Source organism: Amblyomma mixtum, chromosome 8, assembly GCF_055824585.1.
Source record: "Amblyomma mixtum isolate Tamu chromosome 8, ASM5582458v1, whole genome shotgun sequence".
In the NCBI taxonomy this organism is placed as follows: Eukaryota; Metazoa; Arthropoda; class Arachnida; order Ixodida; family Ixodidae; genus Amblyomma; species Amblyomma mixtum.
Genome location: NC_143019.1, coordinates 82,125,315 through 82,142,298, shown reverse-complemented (window position 1 = coordinate 82,142,298; position 16,984 = coordinate 82,125,315). Strand labels below are relative to the sequence as shown.

Sequence of the window (16,984 nt, the reverse complement as noted above, 5' to 3'; positions counted from 1 at the left end):
AAAAGGAAGTTTCTAAGTGAGCTGCTACTTAGTTACTAAGTGAGCTGCATCTAGGGGGTCACACCTGCTCCTCCAGCGCGCTCCATGGAAAGCAACAAGAAATTTCTTCTGAACCTTTTATCATTCACTCAAAACTTGGCATAGTTGGATAAATTTTTATGCTTACTTAGTTCAAGCAGCCGGCGGTTCATGAATTACAACAACCAGGAATAAGCAAACATAAACAGAATTACTTCTTGCAGTTGATGCAGGATATGTGGCCAAGAATAAAGAACGCGTTTAGAACGTTCTCATACCGCAGTCGCACTAATGGCTTTATATGAGAACTACATCAGAGCAGCACTACTTTGAAAACTCGAAGGAGCGCTCACGAAATCATCGGCAAAAGGAGGACTTACGAAACCCCGTGCTGGAGCGATAAGAGACGGAGGGGCAGACGGCAGTGCTCATCAGAAATCAGTGGGAAAATAACGATCAGAATGTTTGGCACATTTATATAATTTTTCTCTTTCCCTAGACGCGAACGACGCAGTTGCTGTAGTCGAAAAGGGAGTATCTCAAAAGTCAATCTGTTGTCCACCCCAAACACTGTGAGGAATAAAGTGGGAGGCGTTACGAGCAAGAGGAACGGGATGTTCTCTCACATGAGTGGTAAGGAATTCCTGTTTGTTTGCCTTTATATCCACATTGAAGTCCCCACCCAGCCTGCCACCCTGGCAGGTGGCAGTTAATGTTGATCGCGAGAGTTCGCTCACCGTTGTCAGCGCTAACGCATACGGCTAGCCCACATATCTCTCCACGTACCTATAAGCGTGATTCAGGCATCCACTGAGCCAGGGAGCAGTTATGCGCAGTTCATTTTCTTAAAATGATCGGACAGTAAAGCATTCTCGACGCCAACGCCAATGAACACAATGAAGGCCGACGGCGTGTGGCTTCAGCGCCGCGTTTCTGGCGCAACGTTGTCAATGCCAACGCGTGCAGCGCACACCTGTCACCACAGCCACGTAGCTTAAGGGAGACTGAAGCGGTTTTCGAATCAGCTAATCTTCTAGGGTTTTGAAGTAGTGTCGTTGCTGATCACGCCTGTAAAGTTATTTTTTCGATTTTGGCTAAAACAGTGGCGCAATCACCAATTGTAAGCGGGATGTTTAAATCTCCCGCGTCCCGCGCGACCGCAGGTGGAGGAGGATAGCGGAGAGAGAAACCTCGCCCATGTCGGCCAACGTGACGTCATTTTGAGGAGTCGGAGAACGTCCCGTCACCCGCGCGCGCTTTCAGCGCGCGTTGTTCCTCGTGTCAGCCAAGTTTTGAGCACCCGACCACGTGCAGGCGATCTAACATGCGGTACTGCTCTGCATTCGGGTGTACGAGCACCTACGGCCGCGATGATGTCGTCTTCCACGCTTTCCCGAAAGATCAAAAGCTCGCAGCGCAGTGGGTCGTTGCTGTGAAGAGGGACAATTTCAAGCCGACCAAAGCAAGCGCACTCTGCTCGAAGCACTTTCGTGACAGCGATTACGAGCTGAGCTTGTCCCTAATGCGATCGCTAGGGGTTTCTGTTAAAGGGGCACGGCTGAAACATGACGCGGTTCCTTCGATATTTTTGCACAAAAGAAGCGCGTCACCACCGCCAAGAAGCGCATTTGCGAAAAGAAGGAAACATGAGGTGAGTGCTTCTACTTCACTACTTTGCGGAAATTCAGGTCTAATCTGTGTGTGAAGCTTTGCATGAAGCGTTGACCGTGATTACCACACGCGGAGGCGACCCCGCGATGGGACAGAGCTGCGCCGCGCGGCTCTATACTAGCGGGTTTACTTTTCTCGCGCAAGGGGATATGCTATAAAAACCCGGCGTTGCGCTAAAAATCACGTAACTCATCAACGAAACACCGATGATGATTATTCGCGTGCGCACGAGACGGGCTACTGAGAAAAGCCCACTGCTGTGCCTGACATGATCGCGGAGCCCCTGCGGAACACTGGCGCGGCCAGGTTGGCCAGGTCTGAGGGCGCGCTGAGCGAGTTTCGGTTCGACGCGTCGAAGCAAAGAAGTATCGAAGCTGTTCACATGCGGCGTCGTGATTTCTTGCCCGTTGCTGCTTCGTCGTAGATCATTAGTTACGCGATCTGAAACGAAAATACTCAATAGAAGTCTGTCTGGTTGCGGGTGCATTTCAAGTGAAAAATGAAATGAAATACGACGTTACGAAACCTAGTCCGTCATAGGGGAATAGCGGGGAGGTACAGCGCACGCGCAAGACAACAACGCCCCTCAGGCAATGGTTCAGCACATGTGCACTGGCGCCTCAACCGATAGGATCATCCTATTCTAAAACTGTCCAATTACGACGTGTTCACGCAAATGCGATTCGATGATCACCTGACAGCCGAGAACGACATCACATATGCGGTTTTCTCGCCTTCATGGGAAAATTTTGAGAGTAAAGAGCAATTCCACAAATTCAGTACGCATTTTATCCTTTCAGGTTCTTGCAGAACTGCTTCAAGAAGGATCAACTATGGAAACACTTGATCCAGAATTGGACAGTCCCTCTGGTAACCAAACAGGTAATGATTCTACATTCAGTCTGAACATTTAGTTATACATGGCTATCCCGTGCATCAAATCATATCTCAGTCTGTGTTGCAGACGTCACAACAGAAGCTGAAGCAGATTTGTGTGCAATGTCTCATGAGAACTTTGGTGAGGAAAACTCGCCAAGTACCCTCGCTCTCACAGGTAATGACCAATGTTCAGCAAGCACAGTAATGCAAGGCATTGATCCCTTACACATTACATGATAACCTGCTCATTATTGCAGATGCAGCACAATATGATGGGCCACTGGAGGTCACTCTGACTGAGTCCTGTGACAGAAGACACAAGTGTGTCCAAGCAATGGTGCGGCCAGCGACACAAAGCACAGCTGTACAGGCATGTGTGAAAAAAAGCATGGCATCACGCCGCACTCAGACAAAACTGCAAACTGTATCTATTGGTATGTGCCTCTACATTCAGCGTACATTTTTGATGCATGCATTTGTGCAGTAATGATGGGGGAGGGGGCAAAGCACTATAAAGATTGTCAGTTCTAAAAATTCTGCATATTCCATGTTGCGTCCAGTGGTAATAAATAATAAATGCAGCTGCACATATCGCACGACTTTTAGGCATTCAGGTTGGTAGCCCCATGGTAGATGCAGCCACTCAAAAGAGCATGCCGACCCAAAGAGAGGCCAGTGAAAGCGACGATGACAGCACAGTAGACGAAGGAGCCGATCAGAACTACGATGATGAGGACTACAGCCCATGTGAAGAATTTGAAGAGAGGTATGTTATTTATTAGCAGTATGACGAAAAGCTAACAGTACGCTTAAAATGCTGTTTGCCCTACTTTTAATGTGGTGCCATAAACATTCACTCCAAATTTTTTCATACAAGATTGCATGTTTACACTGTCCAGTCCGATTGAAAATTTGCCTATTCTTTTTCAGGCAGGGATGTGCTGGAAGCTGCACAGATGAACCTGGCAAAAGAATTTTTTTGGTGCAGGAGAAGTACCTGCGAAAACTTTTCGAGTTGTGCACAGAGTGCCTCGCACCTCGTACAGTCTCATTCGAGTGTGAAGGCACACTTTTAAAGGTTTATGGGCAGTGTGCATCTGGTCATTTCATTTACTGGTGCAATCAAGACATCACAAAACAGCAGCCGATGCTCAACCTGAAGCTTTGCGCAGCAGTTCTCTTTTCCGGAAGCAACCCAACAGCTGTGCTTAGAATGCTGGCTTCAGTTGGTGTACCGGTTGTGAGCAACAGGACATTTTTTGCAATCCAGCGCTCATATCTGTGGCCTGCAATTGACAGGGTAAGCAGTCATCGTGAAGAAGTTACCAGCTTTTTTTGCATGGCCAAGGTTCAATGCGCACTATTTTTTTTTTTTCAGGTTTGGAAAGAAGAGCAGAGAAGTCTGCTGCAAGAGCTGCAAGGCCAACAAGTAAAACTTGCTGGAGATGGACGGGCTGATTCACCAGGATATAGTGCTAAATATGGCACGTATACTCTCTTGGACGTTGAACGCCACAAAGTCTTGCATTCTGAAGTCGTGCAGGTGCGTTTCCACTTTGCTACAACAAGATTCTGTAAATTTCTATAGTTCACTAACGCTGACAAATGAATTGTAACACAACACTTAAATATCATGAATTCTTTCAACGGCACACGCATTATTGTGGGTTTAGCTTTGAATCCCCATGCTGGTAGATGAACGGTTTATGGGGGTTTAATGTCCCAAAGCAACTCAGGCTATGAGGGATGCCGTAGTGAAGGGCTCCAGAAATTTTGACCACCCGAGGTTGTGCATTGACATTGCACAGTACATACGCCTGAAGCATAAGCACAGGACTGCCATTGTTAGCAATACAAACAGTCATTTTCGTAAAAAATAGTACATAACAGCTGGGAAGCAGAGGCCTCAATACATGCAGTTTTTTTTTTTGAATTGGTAGACATTCAGCGCATCAAACTCAATATCCTTTGCCGTTATCATTCCACAGTCTAATGATGCTGGCGGCAGCTGTCGCATGGAGTTAGAGGGCCTGAAACAAGGCCTTGCTTTTCTGGAGAGTGAGAACATCAACGTTACAGTGCTGGTGACCGACCGTCACACACAAATCAAGAGCTTTCTTCGCAACAACAAATCTTCAATCACCCACGAGTTCGATGTGTGGCACATGGCAAAAGGTATCCGGCAGCTGCAGTTTTACGGTGGCTGCTGATAAAATGTTATTTTCAGCGCATTTATGGAATATATCATGTTCAATTTATATCTAATATGCCTTTTAGGTGTCACCAAGAAGCTGCATACCGCTGCGAAACAAAAGAGCTGCAACGAACTTGCACCTTGGATTAAGTCTGTGTGCAACCATATGTATTGGGCGGCAGCATCCAGCAAAGGCCAAGCACAACTCATTGTGCCCAAATGGCTGTCCCTTCTTAATCACATAAGGGACATCCACACACACGACCAGGCATCATTCCCCACGTGTTTGCACGGCGACTTAGCACCCAAGCAGTGGCCCAGAGAAGGTATATTGCATTTTGCATTGAAAATACGGCAAAGGCCCCACTGAAGCATAATTAGTAACATCTAACTACGATATATAAAATTACAAAATTCCAGTAAGAGAGGGTGTCAGGAAGGAAGGCACAATCTCTAGAGTACTATTCAATGCGTGTTTACGGAAAGTATTTACAAACCTCGAATGAGATCTAACGGACGATAAGAGTTAATGGGAACACCTTTGCAATTTGCTGACGACACTGCCTTGCTAAAGAACTCTCAACAAACTGCAAAGCATGATCGATGACCTTGACAGGCAAACAAGAACAGTGGGTCTGAAAGCTTTATGCACAGAACTTAAGCAAGATTCAACAGCCTCTGAAGGGAACAGTGGCTATACGATAGGCACCGAAGCCTTAAAAGTGGGAAGGGAAGAGATCTAATTAGTGTAGGTAATTACTGCAGATCCATACCATGAGAGTGAAAGATATTGGATAATAAGAATAGGGCGCAGTGCATTTGGCAGGTATGCTTATACCATGAATGGTAATTTACCGGTATCCCTCAAGAGGAAATTGTACAACAGCCGTGTCTTACCAGTACTCATGGCGGAGAAAAAAAATTAACGAAAAGGGTTGAACTTAAACTGAGTACAATGCTGCAAGCAGCAGAAAGCGAGAAGAGTAACATTATGATATGAAGAGAGCAGAGTGGGTCGGTAAACAAATTCGAGTTAGCGACATCCTAGTAGAAACCAAGAGCAAATGGCAGGGCATGCAGTGGAGAGGCTGCACAACTAATAGTCGTTCAGGGTAATAGACTGGATTCCAAGATTTTAGCAACCTGCGCAGTGCAGCAGGATTTCAGGGTTTACATGATAAGCTTCATGAGCTAAATAAATAACATTTGTTTAAATTTCTTACATGCAACTTATTACAGTGCACCTCAAATTCCAGTGTGTTTATTATAAGTATAAAAACTTATAAGATGCTCATTACTGAATACGAGTTTATTTACAGGTGCGCTGAAATGCTGGTTGATTCACGAGCATACAGCAAGCCACACGTTTAGAGCTTTACAAAAAGATGACAATGACTGTTTCTTTCTAGAATCAAAGGCTTTCCAGAAGCTTCGAGACGTTGCAATGTCTAAAGCCCTTCTGCAAGACATGCCACGGCTGTCAACAGGATACCAAACTTATGGATTAGAGGCTTTTCATAGCCTTCTAGTGCATTTTGCACCGAAGACCTACCACTATTCATATCCTGGAATGAGGGCTAGGTAAGCTGTCTTCTGTCTGCTTTTACATTGAGAAAACACCAATATTACAAAATAATTATCAACGTTGGCGCAAATGTTAAACATGCATCTGTAGAAAAAGTGAAAGGCATGTAGGTGTGTGCCACAACTATGTGAAAAGGTGCCCACTTTAAATTAGATTTACTGAAATTTTCAATAGCTGCATCTTTTCTTACATCTTCTCAACAGATTTAAAAACACATTTGACCGAATCAGAAGGGATTCTACATGCCAACACTTTGTGAGCATGCAGAGTGCCTGCTGTGTTCACCATGCAAGCACTGCATTTTCATTTTCAATCCGCCTGGCAACTGAGGTGACGCTTTGTTTGCACAGATCTTCACAAGTAGCACTATGCTTTGTCACAGTGTTTTCATCATGCGTGCTCATGGTACTTTCAAGCACTAATTGCTGGCATGGCGTTATGCTTAACATCCACCAGTGACCTCCTATTGTCGCATAATCTTTATAGTTAGACTGTTTACATAGGTTACAAGTCCTGAGGGTGAACGTTTGCGGATACCCTTTTCACATGGTCCTGTTTGTTTAACTTTTTCAGGACCCAACTCGCTGCACTTCACTACAATGAAAACAGTGGACGTGGTCAGGCACGCACAAAGGATGGCACACTTCGATGGTGTGTGCGTTACCCAAAGGCAGCAGGTGGTGACCCAATAGCTTGTCCGATAAAGGAGCCACCCACTCATGGTAAGCTTGCACCACCTAGTTTATTTGATCACGAAGAAAGTGAATATTGCACAACCTATGAGATAAAATGCTCACACAGGCTACGTCACACGCCTCCTCGACATGATTGTGGCTATGGCTGAGAGCATGGAGCCTCAGGAGAGGAAAACTGCTCCAGAATCTCGACCGCCACTCAGCAGCAGCTTTCCAAAGGTCCCAAAGGAGAAGCTGGTTGAGGAAAGAAAGTCAAGGTTCAACAGACAATGAGCAGTTTCACATGACATGCAGAGAAAGTACTGGTAAGTAGTATGGGGGTTTACCTGATGTCCAAAATCTGAATGTGAGTTGAGCAGCCAAAGCGCTTGAGACACTGTGACAGGTAAAAATATATAGCAAAGGATATGATGACATGCACTGTATACTTTCATAAGGGGAACCAGTTACTAAAATGTTTGGTTCATCAAAAACAAAATGAAAAGCAGATATCACTAAACACAAGAAGGCAGAGTAGAATCATGCAGCCACTAGAAAGGATGCAGACCACTGTGCACAATATGCTGGGGATTGCGTAGATTATACGGGAAAAGAATGCAACCGTGATAACCGCTTTAGTGCCTCTATTTTCTCAATGGCATTTGTTGTTTCTTTAGCTTTTTTTTTCATTTTACTGTTTTATTGCCACTGTTCATATCTGATTCTGTTGCGCTTTGTTTGGAAAGGGGGGGAGGGGTCAGTTTTTGCAATCTTTTCATGTTAGTATAGCCATTAACCTGCTTCTCTCCTACCTGTAGGTCACAGGCCCCATGGCCAGACAAGAGGCCTTTGAAGCCCAAGAGCCCACCTTCCCACCCTCCTCACTCCACACCCCATCATAATCCTAGTCCCCCCTCTTTAGAGTGAAGGGCCTATACAACCCCTGCCAATGATGACCGCACTTCGCCCGACAAAGACAAGTCCTCTTGTTGGAACGTCCGTCGCTGGACTGAGGCTCTTCCTTCATTTTAATTTTTCAAGATTTCCGTCTGCCGTACTTCTTATCTGCCACTATAAAAGATGAACCAGCGCACTAATGGCTACTTATTTAGCAGCCAATGCTGTCTTCCAGAAAATATTACCAGTGACCATAAGCTAAATGATACATCATAAGCTAAATGACAGTATCTCATGTGCATGATCTTAAAATCTTTATGCTTCTGCATTTCTTGACAGTTTGCAGGTTAGCACAAAAGAGAACTTCAATCATTTTGCCTAGTGTGCTTCATGGAATGGTCATTTTGTTTGTCAAAGCAGGCAAAAAATTTTTCTTGGCACCTTTCTGCTCTGCATTTGTGCGGTAAACATGTAGTTGCAATTTTTTGGACCTGAGTGACTGGAAGGGCAATGATGGTGAAGGAAGTGGCGCAGGGCACTTTCACAGCTAGTAGTTCAGTATGTTGGCCCTTGACTAGAGCACTTTCCACCAGACTGTGGACATAGCTCAATTTTTCACAAAATTTATTTGAATGATAATGTATCCGTCATTGTGTTCAGTGTTCCTTGGATGCCTACGTCCAACCATTTAACCAGGCATGAACTGCAAACAGACCAACTAGCTCAATCCAAAGCCATGCTAGGAAGACAGCTAGATGCCAGGGCAGACTAAAAAGGAAAGTTTCACTTATTACAGATCTTCAGAATGTGCTTTTTTGTTCGTGACACAAGTGGCTTTTGCACTGCCGACAGACTTCTAACAGGCTTTTTCCTTTCTTGCTGTGACAGTATTTAATTTATTGTATAATTTGCAGCAGCAATTCTGACATGATTAGAGTTTTGCTGCTTTAGCTTGCTCTTGTAAGTGTTTGATAAGCCAAAGAGACCTTCTCTCTTATTTCAATTCTGTGAACAATTGTCTACTGTGCATACATATGCTACTAGCGTATAATTACTGCGCAGAGTCTTCATGCTTGTATTTATGCGCACGACTTTGAAAGAAAATTTTAGCTAAGATAAAATTTTATTTGAAGTGAATCTGTGAACTCACTCAGCTGTAGAAGCTACGACTTTTTTAATCCCTGCAGCTGCATCTTGCAAGGCGGTGCTGGTTCATTTATGCCTAACTGTTTTGATTTTTTTTTATGTCATGCTGGAAAGCCTCATGTGATCCAGGATTTTAGGGCGGCATCATCAACTCCGTGTAAAGGAATGAAGTTTCACCAACTCGGACATACTTCCTTGACAGTGGTGGCAATAAATGCCACAATGTCAGTAATCAGTGTAGAAAAATGCAACTTGCTCTTATTTCAACATGTACCAAGCTGCTTTGCTGCAGCTGGCATAGTGAATCGTCACAAGCAGTTCACTGAAACGTTGGATGCCAGGAGGTCGTCACCGACTGCCTGTAGCAGAACAAAGCTCAGCCAGCTTGTACATGACTGCTCATCGGCAGTGGGGACTGACAGAAGCTACAACCCGTGTAATCCCTGCTGTCTTATCTTGCAGGTTGGTATTGGGACACAATTATCCTGTGTGACGTCGCTGAATGGTAAGGGACGTTGTGCTAATCATCACAAATGAAAAACAAAAAAAGAGAAATAAGAATACTTATTCCTGACAGCAAAGTAGAATAAAACTGTTTTTTTGCTGTATGGTTTCTCCATGCCACTCACGTTAGTGCCAGGTTCGTGCACAGTGATTGCAAGAAAACCTGCCAGAAACTCGGCAGACCCTGATGAAATAGTCTGCACTGCAAACAGCACTTTTTCTTGCTCTCACTTTGCAAAAACCTCAAGCACTGAGGCCAACACACTCCTCTACAGAAACCACCTTCTTTCAGACTGTGTCAAGGACACAACTTGGTAGAAACAGCTGACTGTTTCTCATTTGTTTTCAGATGACCTAAACACCAGGTATGCTGCATGTCACTGTAGCCTGTGAATGAAAAGTGTTAAAACTTCCCCCAAGGTTGACTCAAATTTCTCACTCATTATTGGAGCATTTTTTTATTGTGCAGTGGAAACTTCAGTGCACTAGCCGCACATAGCAGGTATCTCCTAGCGATTTCTGACAATAGATAAGTGCAGTAGAAGTATTCATCTTCTATGCTGTGCATGCATACAAACACCTGCTATGAAAGAGTAATATTACAGCCACAACGAAAACACGGTTATCACCGACTGGGTGCCACCCTACATGCGAAAAAATCGCATACCGGCATCGGACACTCACCGGAAAGCTTTTTCGGGAATGGCACCGGCCGGCGCATGCACAACGAGTGCACTGTGGGCAGCTCCTTTCGAAAGGGAGGCCTCTGCCGACGGCTACGAGCCTTGGCTTAGTACATGTGAGCTAGCGAACTCGCCTTTTCGTTGCATCAAGCTTCGGCTATAATTTCCGCTCTCCAGCGCTACCAAGCAATATTGCGAATCACATCACAGCAGACGAACGCACTTTGATCATGCACATGTAAGAGCTGCTATGGCCAGGCGAGAAATATACGGCTGGAATATACGGTCGCGGGTTTTTTCTCACGCCATGCCATGACACGATCGACAACACACCGCAGGGCAAGCGAAAGCAAACACATTCGGGTTTCGTCGTTTCTGCGAAGTAGGCGCACCGTCATGACCTTCCGAATCTTCCTCGGAGACTTAAAGACTCCGTGAAAGTGGCTTATCACGGTAAAGTTCTCGGACAATCGTCTAGTTTCTGCCAATAACGACATGCAACCCCAAAAAATGCCGTACTACGTACCAGAGCAAGTTTCCAACGGCGGTAGACGTTCCCGGCTGGTCTTCGCTCTCCGCAATGGAGATACTGCGTCGTTCTTGGGCGCAACAAGTACGAACACATACAGCGAAACCTCGATGTTCACGTGAGTGTCAAAAGTGTTTTACAATCGCTTTTACAACACCGCGAAGAGGTGCAATCTGCACGCAACGCAGCCTACGCAGCGCGGCCAGTCCTCAAAATTACGTCACGTCACATTGGCCAATCACAGGCGGCGGCGCGACCCGCGACAAGCCCCGAGGCGCCGGCTGCATATTTCTGCTAAAAATGACAATTAGTGCTTGTTTTAAACCCAATTTCAGTTCGAAATTCGAGTTTGCAGCATCAAAAACTATAAGGTGCCGTCGCAAGCCCGATTTTTTCAAAAAGTGCTTCAGTCTCCCTTTAAAGCACGATTTAGGTGTTCACTGTTCTAACAGGGCAGTTATGTGCCTTCCCTCTGGTTCAGGTGTTCACCGATATGTGTGAGACAGTGCGTCATTTCGTTCCCTCAAAAAATGCGTTTGGTTAAGCTTGGTTAAGCCCGGTAATTGCGAAAGCAATATCCGTACCTACGCCATGGTACAGCTGGTAGTGTAGCTTACAGTGAACTAGAAATAACTTTCTAGTTCACTATAGTGTAGCTGGTGGTGGTGCTTGTGGTTAGACTTGTGGTGATGCATCGGTTATACCATTCAAAGCAATCCAATCCAATCCACTCCACTCCAATCCAATGCAATCAAATCCAATCCAATCCAATGTAATATACTGTGATGTAATGTAATCTAATCCAATCCAATCCAATCTAATCCAATACAATCCAATGCAAACCAATCCAATGCAATGGAATCCCATCCAATCCAATCCATTCCAATGCAATCCAATCCATTCCAATGCAATCCAATTCATTCCACTCCAATCCAATCCACTCCACTCCAATCCAATCCACTCCTATCAAATCCACTCTTATCCAATCCAATCCAATCTAATGTAATCGAATCTAATCCAATCTAATGTAATCCAATCTAATCCAATCTAATGCAGTCAAGGTCAAATGAAGGTGGCTCTGGTGCCCTCCATTTAACGATAAGCAATGTAGACAAGTCTGTTTAAATAGCTCAAGGTCAAATGAAGGTCAATGGTGGTCACCGCCGCGGCACGATGGTGGTCACCCGCAAAGTGCAAGTAGTATTGCGTTCACAATAAAAACAATTTACCCATTTTGCCCTTTGCTTTCCAAGCTCCCGCTCCATTGGTTTCTCAGCTTAAAGCGCGACTAAGGTCTCCACTGCTGGTTACAATGGACAACGGCGACGCCGCGAAACGCAGAAACGAGGGGTCAAAGAGCTGCGCTCTGAAAACTGCAAAGGAAAAAAAACTTCTGGAGATATACTCAAAACAAGGGTTTGGGGTATGGAGGCAAGTGTTCGCTAAAAAAAATGGCTGAGGCTTAACTTGGTTAAGCGTGGAGAATGCGAAGCATCATCGTGTCGCGTAATTTGGAGGCGCACAACCACAGCGACGGCGTGAGGTGGGCCCCCGTTTCTCCACTGCCGTGACGTCATCGTGTCACGTGGTGTGGCATCATCGTGTCACGTGATTTGGAGGCGCACAACCACAGCGACGGCGCGAGGTGGGCCCCCATTTCTCCACTGTCGTGACGTCATCGTGTCACGTGGTGTGACGACATGTATCACGTGATTTGGAGGCGCACAACCACAGCGACGGCGCGAGGTGGGCCCCCGTTTCTCCACTGTCGTGACGTCATCGTGTCACGTGGTGTAACGTCATGTATCACGTGATTTGGAGGCGCACAACCACAGCGACGGCGCGAGGTGGGCCCCGGTTTCTCTACTGTCGTGACGTCATCGTGTCACGTGGTGTGACGTCATGTATCACGTGATTTGGAGGCGCATAACCACGGTGAAGGGCTGAAGTGGTAGCTAAAGTAGTATGCCTCGCATAAAAACTAGCGGGGGCTTAGCTTTGGCTAAGCCTGGCAGGTTGCCAAAGCAGGTGTTATATACTGCATATGCAGCGCCTCTAGTGGGAAGAGCGCTGCGCGCCGTGCCAAGCGGCCGCCGTTACCCTACGAGCCGAGTTGGTAGCCCGTCTCTCGCTCCAGGTATGACGTCACGCCATAACGTGACTAGCGCCTTTAGCGGGAGGAGCGCGGCGCGCCGTGCCAAGCGGCCGCCGTTACCCGACGAGCCGAGTTGGTAGCCCGTCTCTCGCTCCTGGTATGACGTTACGCTATAACGTCACTAGCGCCTTTAGCGGGAGGAGCGCGGCCGCCGTTACCCGAGGAGCCGAGTTGGTAGCCCGTCGCTCGCTCCTGGTATGACGTCACGCTGTGACGTCACTAGACATGGTATGACGTCAGGGGTCATTCTAAAGGTCAGACGTGCCAAGTGGCCGCCGCTACGCGAAAGGCCGTTCTTGGGAGTAGTATTGCTTTCGCAATAAAATTGGGATAAATACATTTTTCAGCGAACGTAAGCGCCCCGTGAGCATAAGGTATTGCTTGTGTTGATATGCCCAGAATATCTCTGCTCTGAAATTATGCGATATGAGAGCAAAGAGCGTTTTCATCGTCATTTCCATTATTTGAACAGGACGTCTGAAACGACAGGCGCAGACCCTGGCTGTGCGCAAACCCAGCAGCCTTGACGCCTTAGGAAGCATAAGAGGGTTCTCACGCAGCTTCCACCCTCTCCGTTCGATGACGTTCTACGTCACACCTGCGGTAACTCAGGACGTTCTACGTCCGCCGCTTATAAACGTGGGTGGCGCTGATGAACACTCTCAAGGTTAGGTTACTTGTAAACATAAATACCCCCGAAAGCAGAAGAATTGACAGCCGTCACCGTAGCTCAGAGGTAGAGCACCGGACGCGTAATTCGGAGGTCGTGGGTTCGGATCCCACCGGCGGCAGGTGGTTGTTTTTTCTTCTGCTTTTCTAATCAGTTATCTTTAAACGATAACATATTCAGTAATATTCTGAATTGATCAACGCCACAAAATAAAATAACTTAAAAAAAAAATCCCCTGTGCCCCTTGCTTTCTGTGGCTGTTGGCTTCTGTCACAATCCTCAACAACGTCATTTTCAGAGTGCGAAAGTAGCTGAGCAACTGTTGTTGTTGTGACTGAGAGAAGGATGAAGAGGAAATTGCACGGGCCTGCTACTGGCTCTAGCCAAGCCACCACCGCTGCCACGTGCAGATAGAGGAGAGTTAAAAGATCAGAGGAAAGAGAAAAAGGAAAGAAAAGACGCGCGTCGCAGCAACAACTGCGTCCGCCGGAGCGGACGCTGCTCAAAAAGAAGCGGCCGAAGCCGCGCTCGCCGAAGCGAGGACTTGCGACTGTCCGACATACGTCACGTCATGAAACGCTCGAAGTTGCACTGGCAATTTCAGTAATTGTAGCTACTTTTTCTCACAGCTTTATTAGCGCTTGGCGCATGCTGCGGCATATGTTTGTACTGCTTAGCTCCTCCATCAATAGCTATTTCAATTGTTATACATCTGCTGACCAATATCAGAACTGTCGCCAAATATTGCAAGCTTAAGCCGCCTAATTTGTAAGGGGAAAACGCTGGAGCTGCCTCACTTCTAAGTGGACACCTCAACTACGCCTTGAATTGGATGGAATAGGGGAATGAGTGAAAGAAGAGAAAAAATTGCAGGCGATTACGTTACTTCTCAATGCGAAATTTGAGCTCAGCTCGTCAGCTGTTTCAGGTTTTCCATAGATTGAGGCAAAGAATTCGGGCAAGACATATACGTACAATTCAAGACTTTATTTTGAGGCGAAAGCCTTTAATGACTCGCTCGCGGTGTCCATCCATGCGCGCGGTGTCCATCCGTGCGCTGGAATCGTTCCAACTGCGGCCTCTCCTCCGCGCAGGCAGAGGCACAACCTCCTCCATAATTTCCTTTCCTCAAATTAATTTTCTTCATTACGGCCCCTCTTTCTCTTTCTTCCACTCCCACTTCCTCCCTTCCTCTAAAAACGGATGACAGGTGTCCACAGAGATATGCGAGACATTTACTGCGTAATTTCCTTTCTTCAAATACAATTTTCATATTCTTCACTGCGGCCCCTCTTTTTCTTTCTTCTTTCACTCCCACTTCCTCCCTTCCTGTACAGTGCGGTTCGGGTGTCCACTGCGACTGTTGCTAGGCAACGGCTCATACGGCCGCATCAACTATACAATAGGAAGATTCAGGCGTCCACTGACCCAGGGTGCCAGTTTGCGCACTTCCTTTCCTTAAAATGACCGCAGTGTAAAAATGTCAACGCCAACGCCAATGAACACAATGAACGCCGAACGGGCAACGGCGACGGCGACGCCGCGAAATGAGCGCCAAAGAGCTGCGCTCTAAAACACTACAATAAAAAAAGTGACCGGGATGAATGCCTCCCTCTACTCGGCAGCGAGAGGACCAGTGACAGCCCCTCCAGCCGCAGCCCCTCTGCGTCCGACTCACGCAGCCCCAGGGCCAGCCCTCACGCTGAACAGGAAAATAAGACACCCAAGTACGTTGGCTGGAAAACCCTCTACAACTCACTGCCTTGTCGCCCAACACGCAGGTAAGGGGGGGCGCCCTCCTCAACAGGGGCAAGAGCAAGGCTCTGCGTTTCGGGGCCTTCGCGTCGGACCTGCTGGGCGAGGTGGAGTGGGTCCCGGCTTGTAAGGTGCTAGGAGTCGTGTTCCTCTCCTCGGGGGAGGTAGCCCGCGACACGTGGATTGAGTTGAGAGCGACCGCTGAGCGACGCCTGACAGTAGCAGCGCGTTTCCGCTTGTCGCTGTCGGAACGCGCGTTTATCATCAGGTCATCGGTGTGCGCGCCGCTCTATTATATAGCTCGCGTCGCTTGTCCGCCGCGCACCTTTACGCGCCGCTTGGCCACTCTCTGTGGCAGTTTTTTCTGGGCGGGAAAAACGGAGACCGTCGCTCGCGCGCTCCTCCGTCTTCCCACGCGCATGGGCGGGTTCAGCCTGCCCAACCTGCGCACAATGTGCAGCGTGCTTGCTGTTCGAGGCGTCCGCGACCTGGTCGACGCCACCGACTACCCGGGAAGAGGGCTCCTCGCCTACCTTCTCGGGACTTCGCGGCGGCTCTTTTTTGGTGAACTCGTAGGTCCTTCAGCCGAACGGCAGCCGGAGTTCTTCCGGTATGTCTGTCGGACGGCCGAGTCTCTCACCGCCACCCTGCCCGAGGTCGACGTCTCTCAGACGCAGGCCTCCCGCGTTTGCGAGCTCCTTGCCATCCAGGAGGCTACACCTGAACAGCTAGAGCGGAGCAGGCGGGTACGGTAGCGAGACTTGACGTCGCACTGGGTACCACCAGACGTCCGCGACTTCGGCTGGCTGCGAGGCTGGAGAGTCCTCCCAACGGGGGTCCGCATCGCCGCGTGGGGCATCGCTCCTTCTTCTCGGTGTCCCCAGTGCGGTGCGACAGAGACCCTCGAACACGCGCTTTTTGAGTGCGTCGTAGCGCGCACTTTTTGGAGGCTGATGTCGCGCATGTTTTTTGTTAGCCTCGACTAGCACACCAGGCCGCGCGACGCATTTGTGCGGCTCTTGCTGTGTGTTGGGGCCTTCGTTTTGTGGCGCCAGAGAGACGCCGCTTCCTTGCAGAGCCGGCCTCAACGCGCCATGTTCCCCATGCTGCAGAGGGTTCGGGCGCGCCTGTTTCAACAGGCGTGTTTAGATCATGTGACCCTCCCAGAAGACGAGTTCCTGCGGCGGTGGAGCACCCGCTTCATCGCCGCCAGCGGGGGCCGCGTGACGGTGCGGCTCCTGCCGTATTGAGTGTGTGGTGCGCGGTGTCGGTGCGCGTTCATCGTATTCAGTGAGCGTGCTTCCCCGCGATGCCTGGACATTATGGACCCTTTGAACATTTTGTGCTGTGAATGATTTTGTGTGAACGGCGGCAGCAGTCGCCTTCGTGTTCTTGTTTCATAGCTTGTTTGTACCGAGCGACACTAGTCGCTGCCTTGGTGTTTTTGTCTTTGTGAGGGACTATGGTCCCTTTGTATGAATAATCAGTCCAATAAACTTCTCTTCAAGGCAGGTAAGGGAGCTGGCAGACATGGCAAAGGAACTCCAACTCCATTGGCTCAAGCGAACGCAAAAGTTAACAGCTTAGAATCTGCGCAGACGAACCCTAATCTGCAACCGCAGCA

The 16,984-nt window shown here is 47.9% G+C and overlaps 1 protein-coding gene and 1 long non-coding RNA gene across 3 annotated transcripts; one reads left to right on the top strand and one right to left on the bottom strand.

The window, feature by feature from the left end:
- The first annotated feature begins 1,023 nt into the window (after positions 1–1,023).
- Positions 1,024–9,055, top strand: LOC149333213 (uncharacterized). 2 transcript variants are annotated; one of them, XM_089558587.1, is made up of 12 exons: positions 1,024–1,669; positions 2,490–2,571; positions 2,654–2,743; positions 2,826–3,002; positions 3,175–3,338; positions 3,503–3,868; positions 3,947–4,111; positions 4,557–4,743; positions 4,846–5,088; positions 6,172–6,343; positions 6,921–7,069; positions 7,149–9,055. In XM_089558587.1, exons 1-12 carry the CDS (start codon positions 1,343–1,345, stop codon positions 7,313–7,315), a joined length of 2,289 nt encoding a protein of 762 aa, XP_089414713.1. In that variant the 5' UTR covers positions 1,024–1,342; the 3' UTR covers positions 7,316–9,055. The 2 variants fall into 2 exon arrangements, with proteins under 2 accessions (XP_089414713.1, XP_089414714.1); XM_089558588.1 differs by lacking the exons at positions 1,024–1,669; positions 2,490–2,571; positions 2,654–2,743 and having other exon boundaries at positions 2,785–3,002; positions 3,175–3,334; positions 3,499–3,868.
- LOC149333212 (uncharacterized) lies at positions 7,071–11,023 on the bottom strand. The gene is made up of 3 exons (XR_016285298.1): positions 10,778–11,023; positions 7,369–7,418; positions 7,071–7,276 (listed from the first exon to the last, which is right to left on the bottom strand). It is a non-coding gene; the product is annotated as an uncharacterized LOC149333212 (long non-coding RNA).
- Between the last annotated feature and the right edge of the window lie 5,961 nt (positions 11,024–16,984).

Excerpts from the sequence above, each read along its gene's own strand:
- LOC149333213 (XM_089558587.1), top strand. The coding sequence starts at position 1,343 with ATGCGGTACTGCTCTGCATTCGGGTGTACGAGCACCTACGGCCGCGAT. Across the intron at positions 1,670-2,489 it reads CGAAAAGAAGGAAACATGAG|GTTCTTGCAGAACTGCTTCA; the intron begins GTGAGTGCTTCT and ends TTATCCTTTCAG. Across the intron at positions 2,572-2,653 it reads TCCCTCTGGTAACCAAACAG|ACGTCACAACAGAAGCTGAA; the intron begins GTAATGATTCTA and ends TCTGTGTTGCAG.